Genomic DNA, 17,402 nt, shown 5'->3' with positions numbered 1-17,402 from the left:
AACATTTCACTTTGTGCCTGTGTCTCTCCCTTTATGTTTTACTGCAAAAAAGTTCTTAAATACAGTAAACACCCGCGTGTAAGAACCTAGTGGTTAAGAACCTGCTGGCAGAAATTTGCCATTTTAATACCCCAAAATATAAGAACCTGTTTAGCCAAGCAAATTTCAGCAGGTTCTTATATGTGGGTTATAGAAAATTTTTATGAACATTTTTAACAGAACATCCCAAACTGTATTTACAAATAAAGAAAAGACAGATTCACATAGACTGCAATTGTCTTCTTTGGACCTTGCATGAGGCTTGAAGCAATACAGTTATGAATAAATGCTGCATAATGAAGGAACAAACCCATTGTTTTTTCTTCTCGTACAATCAAAAACTATGGCTCCTCCTTAGAAATTAAGAACCTTATTAAGAACCTACTTAGCCTAAATTACCAATAACTACCCCTAAATACAAGAACCTATTTTGCCAAACTTAGAAAATTGAAGGTTCTTACACGCGGGTGTTTAATGTATTATCTTTCTGTTCGCCATGCAAATGAAAAATTCATAACATCTGATTACAGTCATTGCGGAAGCTTGTAGTGTACAAGCACTCGTGACAGCCATGCACATACCCCAACACATACACAGGAACCCAAACTTGGGGGGTTTAACATTCCCAGTCCTGAACAACAGGGGTTTTCACCTCCCCCAAGACAAACCCCAGGGGTATGGGTTAGTAGACGACTGAATCTCCTAAGCCAGGAACAAATGAGTGAGAAGAGTTTACTCAGACTAGTGGTTGAGATTGCATATTGTTTTGCACAATGTACCTGACAAGGACATACTGTGTATTTAATTAATAAGCATTACTTAGGAGAGTGAAAGACATGGCGACCTGTGTCTTGCTGTTTTCTTCATGTCTTCTTTCACCCTCCATCTCATCAGTTCTAAGCATGCTGCTGCATCCTCATGACTGTCATGGCCATCAACTGAAATGAAAAGAAAGAAAAAAACATTTAACTTTGACAAGTTGTACTCTAGATGTCGGCCCAGGGGGGTACTCTGGCTTGTAAATGACGGGGATGATCGAAGGATTTTTTGGGGTTTGAAATTTTCGATTCCGGGATTTTTTTAGGTTGGAAAATTTGGCAAGTATTTTTTTGGGTGACTTGATTTAAATAGGGGATTGTTTGGGTATTTAAAACGGACTTAAGTGCCTTAGCGCGGCCTTGGCGTATTTATGGTATGACGAATAAACAAACACGAGCATTCGATTTTTTATGGTTTTCTTTTTGTTCATTTATTGCCCCTTCTGGCAATTTAAGGGTAATTTGACAAGGGATTTTTTGGGAGTTTATTTTTGGTCCAGGGATTTTTTTGGGTAATTTCAGAAGACTTAGGGATTTTTTTGGGTCTTGAGTTTTGCCTCCATTCGATCATCCCCGTCATTTACAAGCCGGAGTACCCCCCTGGGGATGTCGGAGCCTTGCACACTTGGACCAGTGCACTACTTGAGTATTTTAATTACTATTTTTACAAGGCCAGTTTACTGTCAAAGGTTTCTGCTTGTTTACACATCAAAGAGTTTGAAATTATTTGCTCACAGATCAAGAAAATATGACATGTTCTATTCTTATCAAAGTCCTTTCAAGTGTTTCGATCAAAGACATAGAGTGTGAGGTTTCTTGTCCAAGAACGCAACACAATGACCCCAGGCAGCACTTAAACCCAGACCACAGGGAGACCACAACAGTAAAAAAAAAAAATTAAATAAATAAATAAAAGAATATTATTCCCGTGGTTTCGTTTGTTTTCTGTGTTGTTTTTCTTTATGCGTAGTCGATAGACACGACAGCACTGTTGTCGTATGCTGAGCTGTCTTGTGCGCGAGCGGATTTCAGATATGCAAATTTTCTCTTTTCTTAATTATTATTAAGAAAAGAGAAAATTTGCATATCTGAAATCCGCTCGCGCACAAGACAGCTTAGCATACGACAACAGTGCTGTCGTGTCTATCGACTACGCATTATTTAGAAAAGAGGAAATTTGCATATCTGAAATCCGCTCGCGCACAAGACAGCTCAGCATACGACAACAGTGCTGTCGTGTCTATCGACTACGCATAAAGAAAAACAACGCAGAAAACGAACGAAACCACGTGAATAATATTCTTTTATTTATTTAATTTTTTTACTGTTGTGGTCTCCCTGTGCCCAGACCACTTAATCTGGTGACCAGTGTGCTATCTTCAACTTCTTCAGGAGAAGCTTTGTTTACAATATTTGCTCATTAGCATCACCCCTTCAGTTTCTGATGAAGCCACAAAAATATCAATTCTGAATATTGAAAGAACATGGCACAATAACTTTCAGTGCAAATTTGAGCCCAATATCTGATAAGAAAATACTTTTACAACGAATGTGTGGGATGGCGCTTTTGCCAATTTTGCAGTTTTTGAAAGCCAATCTTCCCTGCAATATTACATGCAAAGCGCTGAAACCTTTGCAGATTATTAGGTTTCAAAAGCTCTTTTAACATTTGGAGTCAATTTATACAATCAAATCCCGATAACTCGAACCCTCAATAACTTGAACCTCCCGCTAACTCAAACCTTTTTCGATTCCCCTTCAGGTCATTTTCTTACTAATTTTACCCTCGCTTACTCGAACCCCGGATAATTCGAACTTAAGTTGTAAGCTTATGACAGAGGCAAAATGTAGACAATGACATCAGCAAAGACTGCCCTTTACATCCTAAATATTATAAAGTAATGGCCAGCCTTATAATCTACATCATTTAAAGGTACAAAAGAACCTTCAGACTAAGGCAAAGTGTGCAAGACCCGATTTGAGAACATTAGATCGAGCTATAGGGTTCAAACCCTCATAGACTCAGTTTTCGTAAGTCTAAATTAATTTTTACACATCAGTCAGTACTTACCGCTATCCTGAATTATCTTCTTCAGATGTTCTGCCATGAGGTTACGAAGTGCTCTCTTGTAAGGAGGGCCCAGTCGGTGGGGAAATACCACAGAAGTATCCACCACTTTACTATGGATTAACTAGAAAGGAAAAAGAACTAGTGGTACACAGTATACAGTCATAGACCAGCCATAGTAGCCGAACTCTTATACAAGTTGTTGTTTGACATTAGACCCTGCTGACAGCTGTATACCTAGCCATGGTTTTCTTGTTTGTTGATTAATATGCAATGGTAGCTGTTAGTGGTATTTCGAATCATTCTGCCCTTGTGACATACCCACCCCTCCCTCCCATGGGCATAACCTGGGGATGGTCCATCTGACACAACCTGTAGCAAAGCTTCAGACTCAAATAAACAAAGTTGATTATGACATTACTGTAAAAACTGTTTTCCTTAAGTCCATTTCTTTATTGAGGGGCTTAAAGGGGTAAAATGGGAACTGGGATTTAGGGGGGGGGGGCTACCCAAAAAAGTTTTGTACGGGGAGGCTCCGCCCCGAGCTCTTACCCACCATTTTGCCAGAAATTGTACCCCTTTCATATACCTTTTAATGAAAAAAGGTACCCCTTTCATATACCTGAAAGTCATGGTATAGACTTAGAACATGACGTTTTATTGTCATTTTCAAGTAGTGCTTAATAAATTGAATTAATACAGCCATAAATTGCATCTGTTCGAAATATTTTAATTAAAGGCCCTTTCAAAAACCTAAGTTTTTTCATACCCTTTCGTATACCTAAACTTGTGAAATCCCTACCCTTTTATATACCTGAAGCCTGAAAAAGGTATCCCTTTCGGGCGGAGCCTCTCCGTATAGGCCATTATAGGGAGTATCCCCCACCCCGGGGAAAACAGTAGGCTGGGAAATGGGATTTATACCCCCTTCCCGTCAGGACCCTCTTTATTAGTCATGCACAAAGTACCTTGGTTGCTTTGAGGTCACTCTCCAAGCTATGTCCAACCAGTATAGTGTCTCTGTGAATCATGCTCAAAAGTACTGCTTGTACTTCATGTATGTTTGTGGTCACACCACGCAATGACTCTTCTGTTACTCCACTGAACCTAAAATGATCAGAAAGCATTATGCAATCCTCCATTTACAAATCCTCTAGATATCAAGTTGATAAGTTAAAACATGATAGAACAAATGTCCAAGTGCCATATGGAATACTGTAAACTTTTGAAAATAAGGTAAAGGTGTCTGGGTTCAAACCTAGTGGTCCATCTGGTCTGAGCGGTTATGTGTGGTTTCCAGCTCTTGAAGTGACAACTAGGAATTTTTCTACTCCCACATGGATGGGATACTACTGAAACTCCAGGGGGGGGTCCTCAGGATTTCAAGTGACGGGGATGATCGAAGGACATTTTTGGGTTTGAAATTTTGGATTCCGGGATTTTTTTAAGTAGGAAAATTTGGCAAGTATTTTTTTGGTTGGCTGATTTAAAAACAATCTCAAGATTGGTGGTAGTGCTTTGGCCGCATAGTTCTGTGAATAAAGTACAAACACTGAACATGTTTCTCATGTTTTTCTGGAATGCTATCAGTGATGACATTAAGCTTCTGTCACTTAAACAATTTAAGAAAAAATATAAATTAAGCATTATCACAAGCTATTAACTGAACCTTTTATATTTAAAACTATAATACGTCATTTTCCATCTTTTTTCCATTAATTTTTCTTTAAGCCTACTTAGTTTTGTTTTTGTGTGTTTGTGTGTTGTATAGTTTGCTATGTAAATATTAAATATATCTGACCTTTTTATAAATTATTGTGATAAAAACTAAGTATGGCTGCCCAATCTTGTTAGCCAATCGTGGTTATTCTGGGCAGCCATGCACTTAACTCTATTTATTTTATTTATTGTTTTGCTAATAATTGAATGAATAGGTGCAAAATAAAGTTGTTGTTGTTGTTGTTGTTGTGTTATATCGTCAGATCATTCGCCTTTCTGCAAAATTTAATAGGTCAGAAATTCGGCATGGGGTTGATTTTTTGGTCCAGGGATTATTTTGGGTTTGTTGGAAGCCCTAAGAATTTTTTGGGGTCTTGATTTTTGCCCCCTATTCGATCATCCCCATCACTAAAAATCCTGAGTACCCCCCCCCCCCCCTGGGACTGAAAACATCACAGGGTTACCCCCAGCATTTAATACATAACAATTACCTCAGCCATGGTTCAAGTCACCTAAATTTAGAATGTGCACCAACCATTTGGCCACCATGACTTTCACAGTTTATATTTTACCACTTTGAGAATGGCAAGTTGGGGTGGGAAGCTAGAGAGGGTGGGGAAGGTATTTCAAAACTTAAAATTTGAGAGAGAGGCTTGTTAGAGGAAGGGGTTTACTTTAGAGAAGAGAAGGTGCTTAAAAGAGCTTTTAGTTTATGGGTGTTTCCAAACTCTACATGGAAATAATTTTTAAATCACATTTCTCCTGCTCAGACAACTAAAAGACAAGTCAGTGTAGTGTAATACCTTGTATTATAGTCCATGATGGGTCTTTCAGGCACAACAAATGAATCATACACTTGTTCTAAATTCCAGTTCACGACAGTAATCCGAGTCAGTTCCAAACCTGCAGTAGTGTAACACTAAAAGGACACAACAATACTGTCAATAATTTACAGTCTAATGACACTATATGTCTTTGAACACAAAAGAAAGACTAAAAAATTCTGCACTGAGGAATGAACTTAAAAGACAAATGCAAGTGTGTTTTACCTTATTATAGGAAATTAACGCGTCATGAAATTAACGCGAATTTCAAAAATTCGCGTTAATTTAAGTCGCGTTAATTTTTATTAACGTTAATTTCCGCACCGTTAATTAAGTGGAGCGTTAATTTCCATGACCTTAATTTCCATTATTTAGCCCCAATTTCTCGTTACAGTCTAGACGTTCTTGACTCAAAGGAAAAATCATTATTTTATCAGGGTGGACACCTCCTGCTATCACTGATACTGCGAAGAACGCTCGAAGTGGGAAAAGTACCACGAACATTGTTTTCGTTTAAGATTATACGCCAACAAGTGTTGAAATAAACTTGTTCCTGTCGTGTACGTCGCGTTAATTTGCTTCATTTTGAAATGTTACCCCCTCTCTCGCGTTAATTTCCTTTATTGGAAGGTAATTTTCCTTTCAATTCGCGTTAATTTAAGTCGCGTTAATTTCCAATACCTTAATTAACACAAGCGTTAATTTCCTATAATAAGGTAGTTGTTGCTGGGTTATAAATTTCTGCATGCAAGCAATTAATCCGAGACACTACATAGATCTCTGCTATGCTACATCACCAATATGGAATGTAAAACACTTTGTGCATGCTTACATGAAGTAAGAAGTGTCTGCATTAAGTAAGCCAGATGTGAATTAGCATGGAAACAAACTTTCAGTTCAGAGTTGAATGATTTGTGGTCACTACTACTGTAACAGTACATTGAATTTTTTTGTAGTCAAATCACAGTGTGACATGACTCTCTTACGAATCGAAATGGCAATGAGAATGCTTAAACAATGCTTCATTGTATGCCTGTCTACTCTGATAAATGCAACAAATCACTCAGGTTTTTTTCAAATACAATTTGAATAACAGTAAAGGCAGAGAAGAATGGATACAAGAACTCACCATTTCGCAGTCCATGGAAAAGATCTTCTTTCGTTGGTCTGTCAGTGGACTCACTATGGTCGTCATAAAGCCATCAGTGTTGTAAACATTATCACTCACATGAACCTATCAAGGAGTTTAAATTCAGGTTTTAGTTTCATCCAAGGTTCATTGTGTGATTTTTCTAGAAAATATTGTGTGATTGTTGAATATTGAGTATGGTTAAACGAAACAGCTGTGTAAAGGCGGGAAATCATATCAATATCCTGACTAGTGAGGATATCAAAATATGCCACTACGTTCCTGAACGTAGTTCATAATTTATGGATTTTACGAGTGGTCTATTTTCCAGTAAAACACTTGCGTCTATATTATAAATACCTTTCCAACACAGCAGCCAGGACTTCCCGCATCTCCTTGACAGCAGGAATAATTTGTGATTGGTTCTCCTGCAATAAATAATTCAAGGTCATTAGCCAAGCTTTTTATTCAATGGATGTCTCTCCCTTTTTATGCTCAATTTCTCACACTCAAAGAATGTATAAGTCTGGAGATTTAGTCTGTTATTTGCAGTGTCTCTAAATGTTACATCACTTCCCGAGAAGTGTTAACTAATTAGCATCCCAAGAGAAACAGTAATTTTACAATCTTGGTTACTACACAAAAAATTAACAAAAATCAGACATTCACTACCAGGAAAAATCTTCACCTCTTTTTCGGAAGAGTTTTCCAGCATGGTATACACATTCTTCTCTTGTTAAGTAATTTCCATCTCCAAGCACCCTAAAAGGCTTGCCACAGCGGCAACAAATCCTCCGCAAGGCTGAAGGAAAAGGAAAAGTTGTTTCGTATTAAAAGCAGATCACGCATGTACTGTCTCATCGTTTAACATGTTACCTAATTACCGGTAAGGGATAACCATATTTCATCACCAGAACCCACTTAAATCCATATTTAATGAGCCCTCATATGCCTCCTCCCTCTCTATTATCTAACCCATGCCTTTTCCATCATCAAAAGATGGGGACCCAATTGCAAGGCAATTTATGCAGAAAAAAAACAATTTAGAATAATGTTCACCCTGGTACTTTTATTTTTACTTTTTCCTGGAGAAGTGTCATTGAATACTTCAATCTCAAAGGGTACAGCCACTAGTAGACTTAGGATTCAAAATTCTAGTTGCGCATTCGACGAAGAAGAAAGCAAGCCTAATTTCATGTTGGGTGTAAAGTGGTTGAACTGGCAAAAAGTTTTAATTTGTATGACAAAACTAGTACTTGACATTGTCAGGGAAACTTACCAGTTGAAAACTAACTAGTCAAAATCATTTACTAGACAAATTCATTTTTACTTTAGTTACTTAATCTTCTTTGTGTGTGTCTGCACATAACGCTGTGATACGTTTTAGCTCTGTAATATTTTTCAATTTTACCAAACTTTTAGTTATCCTTAAGAATTCCATTCCATTATTCCAATAATATACATGGGCAGAAACGAGCAAAGTGGCGCATACTGCCGGAGCTTATCCCAGTTCCAATACCAATGAAGCAGCTAGGAGTACAGTAAACACCCGCATATAAGAACACATGATTTTGGAGGTCAGGCTGATCGGGTTCTTATTTAATGGGTGCTTAGTGACAAATCAGCCTCAAAGTGTTCTTAAAATGTTCTTAAATTTCTATATTAGTAATACTACCCAAAAATGCCCCTTGATGTAAAATTAGCATAAATTAATAAATATTATTTGATTTTAATGATCACAATCAATACTGTATCATTGAGCCTATAGATGAGATGACTGGCTGTCCTTCATAATAGGTAATGATGAATAAAAACACTTGTTTTTTTATGTAATTATGACACCTTTTCCATTTTATAAGAACATGCTGAATTTTTCAGGCTGATCTTGTTCTTATAAAAATGGGGCTTTATTGGCCAAATTTCAGCCTGGTGTTCTTAATCCATTTGTTCTTATATGCGGGTGTTCACTGTATTTCTTCTCCCCCCTGGAAGGGATGCTAGTCCATCGCAGGGTAGAGAGAGGCACTATGAGAGTAAAATGTCTTGCCCAAGAACACAACACAGTGACCCCGGCTAGTGCTCGAACCAGGAACGTCTGCTCTGGAGTCCGGCACACTAACCATTAGGCCACTGCGCCTCCCATATTGTTCCTATAAGGTTACTCTCAAAAGAGCACAGGTTGTGCACTTACAGTCTTTGGAAGGTTGCTCCTTTCTAGTTTTGATAACAGCCTTTCCTGGTGATGTCGGACAGGGTCGTGGATAGCCATTCTCAACTAGATCATCTTCACTCATCAGGTACTTGGACAGAAAATCATACATCACCTCTTCTGTAATATTACAAATTTTAAAAGAATAAATTACACGTTATTGTTACTCTGGAAACAACTAGTGGAAATGAGCTAATGAAAAATGAAGATATAATTTTGTTACAAGAATTATACACAAGTTAAGCAATTAACTCAATGGCTAAAGAAAGTTCATTAGTTAAAAGCAATAGTAAGACTACCACTGATGTAGCATGCAGACATGGCTGTCACTGTCTGGGAGGAGGGGGCGTTGGAATTTTCGGTTTTGCAGTTTTGGCCATATTTTAGATCAGTTTTTCAGTTTAACCCCAAAAAACTGTGGTTTTTTGATTTTGGTGTCTTATGTGGTTTGCTGAATTTTCGGATTTGGTATTCAATATGGTTTTCAGTTTTTCTCATTCGTAGCATGATTTAGCTTGTAACTGAACAGAGATGTCAAAAATGTATAAGAAAAAGAAAAACCTTTTAAAAAATCTTCAGATGTCAATAGGGTAAGATTAGGATTTTTGAAATTTGAATTTTTTTGGGCGGTTTTCGGTTTTGGTTGAAATTTTCTGTGGTTTAAATTGCGGTTTTGATGGTTTTTTGTTCGGTTTGGCAGTTTCTAATAGGGTCCAATGCCCCCCTGAGTGATGAGAAGAAGCTGAATTCACAGGCCACCTCATTTAATATAATGCAGAGCTGTGCTCTAGCAGTGCCCGGGTGCCACAGGGCACTTACTTTTGTCTTTGGGTTACAAGCATAACTTTGCTACCATGAAAGCATTTTACAGCTGGGCACCCAAGATTTCTTACATATAAGAGCCTTTGGGCACCCTGCAATTATTCTAAGAGCACAGCTTTGTAATGCCTAACACATTATTAAACAAATCGGCACATTCACCTGTAAGTTGATCAGTTGCTGGAAGAGCAGGTTTGTCCTGTTTGACAGGACTCTTTGTGCTGATAAGAACTGCCCCTGACGACAGTGTCTTGGTGACGGCGACACATGTTGCAGTCTCTGTCTTGACTGGTGATGGTAACTCCAGCTGTATCGTATCTCGAAGTTTCTTGATTGCGTTCACACAGAGATTCAAGTAGACCTGTCGCCTTGTGCTTCTTTCATACAATGCTTTCTCTTCCTCTACAGCCTGGACATTAAATGGTAATAATTTCTTATTATTATATGGCTACGATTGTACGCGCACTTTGATTGGCTGCTGAGCGGGCATTATTTTCTTGTAATGACCGGGCATTATGAAAAATTTTTCTCGGCTCGACGGTTTTTTGAGTTGTGAGTTGACCAAAGCTACTAGCGAGGGGGCAAAAACAACAAAAAATGCCGACAAAATATAATTATCTTTTCAATAACTGAAAGAAAATTAAAATATAAGCATACCGATACTTCTTTAGTATGAGCGACGAAGAGAGCCACAGAGAGCGATTTTTACCTCCAGTGTTTTTTCCCTTGATTATACTCTTTTTTTTAATAGTGCTTAAAGGCCATATAATAAATAACTTATTAACCTTGTCCGTTCGGTCATTACAGGGGAATCTCAGACCTCGACCTTGATGTATTGACCTCGCTGACGCTCGGTCAATACATCAAGGCCTCGGTCTGAGATTCCCCTGTAATGACCTCACTCTCGGTTAATAAGTAGTATACATTAATAGTAAATGACAAATAAGAAGTCAGGGTTCAATACCGGTACTAACTATTTTGCTAGCTCGCCTATTGGCTAGTGACAGCTTTGATTTTGCTAGCCAAAACCAATTTTCTACAAGCCAGAATTCTTAAGCTAACTTAGGTTTGGACAGAGGCACTTTGCCATCTTCACTGGCTTTGATATCATTATCTTTAGGGTTAATTTTAGGTTACTTTTTGTTAATTTCAGCTTGTCCACAGTCTTTGATAATTTTATATGTGATGACAGTGTACTTGTGAGTTCTGTTTTCTTGGAGTCAATTTTGATGTATGGTTTTCTTCCAATCAAATTCCCGAAATTTTAACTACCGGTAGCAATTTTGGCTAGTGAAAGCCCAGAACCTACTAGCCAAAACTGCATTATTTTCTACTAGCCTGTGGCTAGTTGGCTACTGTTGGTCTCATGCCCTGGAAGTGCAGAGCATTATGATCTAGTGAAAATCAAACAGGTCTACAGAGAAGTTAAGAGGTTCCGATTACACTTACAACTCCATGCTTATAAATATGATCTAAAGTAAACTAGGTTATTGGAGTAGCAAGCAGAAAGGAAGTACTCGGAGGGCCTAATTACTAGCATTGTAATTAGTTTGTTCTTCTGCTTGTCCTAGCCCCATGCAATTACAGAACTAGCGTCTGTAGCTAGTGGAATGCCACGTAACAGTCACTTTATTAAAGTGGCCACCCTATTATTACACCCATTTTACCGGTATTTTGTCTTCAGAAAATGTTTAGTCAGTAACACCAACCTCATTAATATGGTCGCCCTGTTGAGCTTAACATCCTAGCCTTACTTAAAATAAAAAAAGAAATATCTAAGTAGAGTTACCTTTTCAAATGCTTCTTTCTGAGTGGAGCATATTCTAAGGTACTCATCCACAATCCTGTCCAGGTACCTTTGGCGCTGACTTTGGGGCACCTTAGCACCATACTCCACGGGGATCCTGGGTCTTGGCAAGGATCCTGCTGGGGTTTTGTTCTTTAGGACATGGGCCACCCTTTGTTTTGCTGGCTTGTAGCTCACTTCAGTTTTGACAGGTGATTCCTTGGGGAAAACATTACATACATGTACAACCATTACTTGATTACTCAATTATTACCTTTTCTCTCCAAAGTGGTACATTTACATAATATGCAATCGCCATCTGTTAATCTAATCTAAGAGAAGGCGTGGTCTACTAGTCAGAGGTCTTGGGTTCAAATCTTTTTCTCTGCCACTTGATGGAATTGTGTTTGGTGGTCCTGAATTTAACTCCACCATGCTTGTATCAACTGGTCGCCCCCCCCGCCCCCCCCCCTCAAGTTGACTTCTTTAGCTCTGTAATTATTGGCTACAACTGTGTTCTCTGATCATCAAAAATGTTCCTCTTGCATTACTATAACCTTGCATAACAAAAAGTTTATATCGGGGCAAGTGGCCCATACCTCCTGAGGTTATTCCAGTTGCTGTTAGTAACATTAAGTGACTAGGAGTATTTTAACTCCCTACTAGTCCATCACAGAGTTGTGACAATGTCTCCCCCTCCCCACCCCCCAGCATTAAATTTGCTGTTATCCATTTATACATCTGGCCGCAGTTGTTCAAAGGGTGGATAACGCTATCCACCAGATATCCGGTGGATAACGAAGTAGGTTTTGTATGACTGACAGACAGTTATCCACTGGGTAACGATTTATCCAGTGGATAGCGTTATCCACTCTTTGAACAACTGGGCCCTGGGTGGAGAGGTACCGTAAGAGTAAAGCGTCATCCAAGAACACAACACATTGTCCCCGGGAGGCCTTGAACCAGGAATGCTTGATCCAGAGTCCAATGTGCTTTACATTAGACTGCTGTATGTATCCCACACACGAAACATGGGCATGTACTAAAACCCGAAACAACGAAACGAAACCACTGAAACGAAACGACCGAAACCGCCGAAACGACCGAAACGAAACCGCCGAAACAACCGAAACGGCCGAAACGAGCGAAACGAAACAAAAACACCGAAACAAGCAAAACTTCAAGATTTTCGCCTCTTACCGTACTATACACTCCGTTTAGCCTACTATACACTCTGGTTAGCCTACTATGCACCCCGGCCTGAGCCTACTATACACTCCTGTTAGCCTACTACACACTCCGGTTAGCCTATTTTTCACTTAGGTTAGCCTTCTATGCACTCCGGTTAGCCTGTTTACGATTAGCTCTCAATAATTGTAATGGGTTTTGCTTGTTTCGGTGATTTCGTTTCGTTTCGGCCGTTACGGTTGTTTTGGCGGTTTCGTTTCGGTCGTTTCGGTGGTTTCGCTCGTTTCGGTCGTTTCGTTTCGTTGGTTTCGTTTCGTTGTTTCGGGTTTTAGTACATGCCCGAAACATGTACCTTTTCTGATAAACACAATACTAACAGCTTCCACCCATTGTTCTTACCGAACTTTCTGTGGGTGCTGCAGACTCATCTTTCTTCTGTACAGCTGACAGGGTCTTGGGGTACCTCCTAACTGGATTGGCATTTGACGATAATCGCCTAGGCAACTGCAAGAAGGTAGGCAAGCTATGATTGGTCAACTGTATCTACCATATTATACTGTCAGTAAAGCCACCCTTTCATGTGCTTGACTTGAAATTCACTGCAGTTGCTGATCTTAATAGCCAGTTGCTGGCTTTTAATGATTGCTCTGCCTGTTAAAAAGTCTGTGTCATACTGCCAGAGCTTATCCCAGTTTCTGTAGTGCTGGCTCTGGTTATTCAAATGACGGATAATGCTATCCACTGGATAAATCGCTATCCAGTGAATAAGTGTTACTGAGAACATACTTGTCTAGCATTATCCCCCATTTGAGGAACTGGGACCAGAGGGACTAGGAGTATTTCAATCTACTCCTCCCTGAATGGGATGCTAGTCCATCACAGGGTTATCCCCAGCACTTAAGTATCAATTTATACACCTGGGCGGGGAGAGGAACAATGAGTAAAGTCTCTTGCTTGAGAACACAACACAATAACCCAGGCAAGGGCTTAAACCCAGACCACTTGATCCAGAGACCAGCCACTAACCATTAGGCCACTGTATTTCCCACTGAAAAAGTATGCTGGTGTACAAGATGTTAATTTACTTACATGACCGGATGAATGAGCAACACGCTGCTTTTTCCCCAGTCCTAACGCATTCACCAATGATGGTTGTTTTTCTGTGCTACTCTCCTTTGAAGTTGATGGCAGTCTCTTCCTAGACAAATCTTGCACAGCCTGCTTCTTAACAGGTGATTGGAAATCCTCTTCTTCCAATACATTGTCATTTTGCGGCAATTCAAAATCATCCCAAATCCTCTTTAGGGAATTTTGTTCATCAGTGCTCGAATCCCAGTTATCTGGGCTACACATATCACTGTCGTCGCTTGACAATATAGTTATTGGTGTGGTTGTTTTTGGTTCTGTTTTCTGTAACCTGCTCTTTTCTAATCCTCTTCTGTCTATTTTGGGTTTTAAAATCTTAACTGGAGTTGTTTTTTCTCTGTTTTTCTTTGGCTTTTCTGCTTTGTCAGTTTTTTGAACCTTTTTACTTGGACCAAAGAAACTAATTTCAGTCTCAGACACAACTTTTTTCTTAGGTATATGATAAACACTTTCTTTAGTTATGTTCTTAATAGGAGATTTTTCTTTTAATTTAGCAGGACTGTCAAAAACAGCTTTGTGTTTCTTTACATCTGGGGAAACAGCATTAGACATTGCTTTTCTAGAACGTTCAGTATCTTTAGGTGACTTTGACGTCGACATAAAAAATTGTTTTAATGTTCTTTCTTGATTGATGGAACTTTCATTCCCTTTAATAGCTTTGCTACCTTCCTCGCTCTTCCCTGCAGAAGAGGCATTTGTATAACTAGCAACACACGGCAGTTGTTGTGATTTCCTTTTCTTTGCAGCAATAACATCTTTTAAAGGTGTCTTATCTTGACATCTTTCACTTGAAATTTGAAGTTGAACAGATTTTCTTTTTCTTGATTTGTCAGATTTACCAGATTTCTCCTTGGTGACTGTAAAGTCGTGTTTCTCACTTATACCGTCAAGACCAGAGTTAACTGGCATTTCATCTCTCTCATTCACTGCCTTAACAATACTTTCATTGGAACCATCCAGTCTTTCATTGGAACCATCCATCTCAAGCTGTTCCAGTTTTACCACCTTATGAACATCAGTTGTTTTGACATCACCATGGTTACTGCTGATAACACCTTTATATCCTGCTTTATTTTCAGATGATTTTGTCGAAGCAGAAGTATGACCATGAGTACTTGAGATAGTGGAAAGATCTGATGCTGAAGACAAATCTGTACATTTAATAGTAGCCAAAACACTTTGACTGCTTCCACTTGGTGGAAATGCTGATAATCCAATAATTTTTTTCTCCTCGTCAGTAAGAGAAGCAAACGGCTGTTCAGTGTCATCTTCACCAAACATCTCTACGTTACTTTCAGTAGTCACATCCAAGCCAGTTATAGCTTTCCTTTGGTCTAAGCTGTCCACAGGCGTAGATTCCTCTACATTACACTTTTGATCATTGACACTTAGCTCCTCATTTGTTCTTTTGAGAATACCTTTAACAGCAGTTGTGGATGTTGAGTATTCGTCTTCATTGATGTGTCCAGTATCCTGAACTGATTGTGACTTTTTTGTTTTGTCATCTGGTTTAGTGATTTTAACTGCAGCTGGTAAATTGTCCTCAACAGAACCTTCTGTGCTTGATGTTTTAGTTTTATTAACAGTGTGCTGTTCTAGTTCAGTTTTATGTTTATGTGGTGAGATTTTGCTCTTTGAAGCTTTCAGTCCTAAATAAAAATAAATAGATATGTGAATTATTATCCCTTTATACTCTATTCTTTATCTTATGCTTCTAGACAGGCTTTATCTAATTCCCTGATTTCCTAAAAAACTATCAGAGCAATGTCCAGAGTAGAACATTGTAGGAAGCATTATTGCAGAATACCCAGCCTAGCCAGAGCAAAAGTTAAATCTAATGCTCCTATGGTCGCGTAGTTGGAAAAAAAATTAGCAGTCCTACACTCCCAGAGTCAAAGAAAAATCAAGCAAGACTAGTGGGACAGCTGCTCCCACAGTGCTGTAGACTGTTCACAGCCCCCTATTTTTCCGTGAAGTCATAGAGATCGATCATTGAGTTCAATGGGCCACCATCTTGGTTCATAAACACAAGCGAAAACTTGGGAGTGCAAAATTTCTGTCACACCCCGCATCCCTACCCACTGAGTTTTTGCACTCTCCCTAGTTTTCGCTCACGTTCTTGAACCAAGCTGGTGGCCCGTCGATCTCAACGATCAATCTCTACAACTTCACAGAAAAATAGGGGACTGTGGACAGTCTAACAGTGCTGCACTCTTGAAATTGAACAATACAGTAGTTAAAGTTCAGATAAGGGAACTGCTCCTGCAGTACTGGGTGGGGGGGGGGGAGGCAAGGGCGTCCGAACTTCTCGTTTCCCATACCTTTTACTCCCAGCTCCCACCCTTTTCTTTAGTGGTTCCCGCCTCTTTGTGCTATTTCCATTGCAAAATATTACCTAAAAATAGGCACAATTTCCATCAATTTCTCCTGGTTCCTGCCACCTTGACAATCCTGGTTCCTGTTCTCTCCTCTCCTGCCTCCCACCCCCTATTCTCCAGGGCACCCCCTCCCCCCAATCCCCCTCCACAGTAAATTGTGACAACTCTGGGTCTGCAGGAGCAGCATTTGAAGATGTTAAAAAGTGGGCTGGGTATTCTGCAAATCTGGCCCACAACAGAGCGTGCACATTAAATCTGGCCCACAACAGAGCGTGCACATTAAGACTGTTGTAAATGAAGATCGACGGGAATCGAACCCATGGATTCGATTCCCGTCAGGGACTCAGAATTTTTCTTTGTCCCATGCTCGTGTCATGGTTGAAAAATTCATTTTCATTATTTATCACCAAGCTTAAAATTTACGATCTTTATTATTTACAACACACTTGATGATTTCGACATGTATTGCTGATCCTAGCAGTATGCAGGACGCATGTCACATATCAACCTAGTAAATGGCCCAGCTCACAACGAGTCTCTCGTAGCTCAGTTGGTTAGAGCGCCCAACCGGTATCTGGGAGGCCATGGGTTCGATTCCCGCCGGGGACTCAGAATTTTTCTTTGTCCCATGCTCGTGTCATTGTTGAAAAATTCATTTTCATTTAGACTGTCTTTCAAATTCAAAGACCTTTTCAAATTTATAAAATATAAAAACAATGAAAATTAACAGAAATTCCCTCAACATAAAATAGCCACTTCTGTAGCTCATGGCAAAATCACGACATCACCATTTCCTGACCATTAATAGATAAATTTAACTTCAATATTTTTAAATACTAAGTTAATTATTTTAATCTTTATGCATCTGTACAGCGAATTAAATATGACACCAGAAAACACATGTTCATTCATTAACTGCAGTTAATTTTACCACTCTAAAATAAATTCACTTGTTCTAAATCAAAAGGGAGCGAGAGCATAAACCCTGACACCGATAGAAAATATCTTTGTATATAGCAATTACGTATTTAAAGAGCTACATTATATCAAAACTTGTGTGTACCTGGTTTGCTGTGACGAAAATGGCAGTACGGCCGGTGGCATAAACCATGGACAAAAAATGGGCAGTTTGTACTCCGGAAATAGCCTGCTGTTGGAAACATTGTAGCGATAAAACATCAATTTATTACTTGAAGAATTAACCACCGTACATTTTTAACCCAACGGCAGTGCAGAACATTAAATTTTTCTCTCAGCTTTGAAGAACTTGGCATCTTCT

General features: G+C 39.1%; 1 protein-coding gene across 1 annotated transcript; it reads right to left on the bottom strand.

Annotated features, from left to right (window-relative positions):
* Nucleotides 1-594: 594 nt before the first annotated feature.
* LOC144638118 (uncharacterized) lies at nucleotides 595-17,402 on the bottom strand. Its single transcript, XM_078497300.1, has 13 exons — nucleotides 17,187-17,402; nucleotides 13,689-15,394; nucleotides 12,999-13,103; nucleotides 11,415-11,630; nucleotides 9,788-10,034; nucleotides 8,789-8,926; nucleotides 7,286-7,399; nucleotides 6,958-7,025; nucleotides 6,598-6,702; nucleotides 5,448-5,563; nucleotides 3,894-4,032; nucleotides 2,929-3,049; nucleotides 595-977 (listed from the first exon to the last, which is right to left on the bottom strand). Exons 1-13 carry the CDS (start codon nucleotides 17,284-17,286, stop codon nucleotides 859-861), a joined length of 3,294 nt encoding a protein of 1,097 aa, XP_078353426.1. The 5' UTR covers nucleotides 17,287-17,402; the 3' UTR covers nucleotides 595-858.

The sequence above is a fragment of the Oculina patagonica genome, chromosome 14 (genome assembly GCF_052425735.1).
Source record: "Oculina patagonica isolate OP01 chromosome 14, crgOcupat, whole genome shotgun sequence".
Classification (NCBI taxonomy): Eukaryota; Metazoa; Cnidaria; class Anthozoa; order Scleractinia; family Oculinidae; genus Oculina; species Oculina patagonica.
Note: the sequence above shows the minus strand (reverse complement) of the source record. Positions and strands in the feature narration are given on the sequence as shown.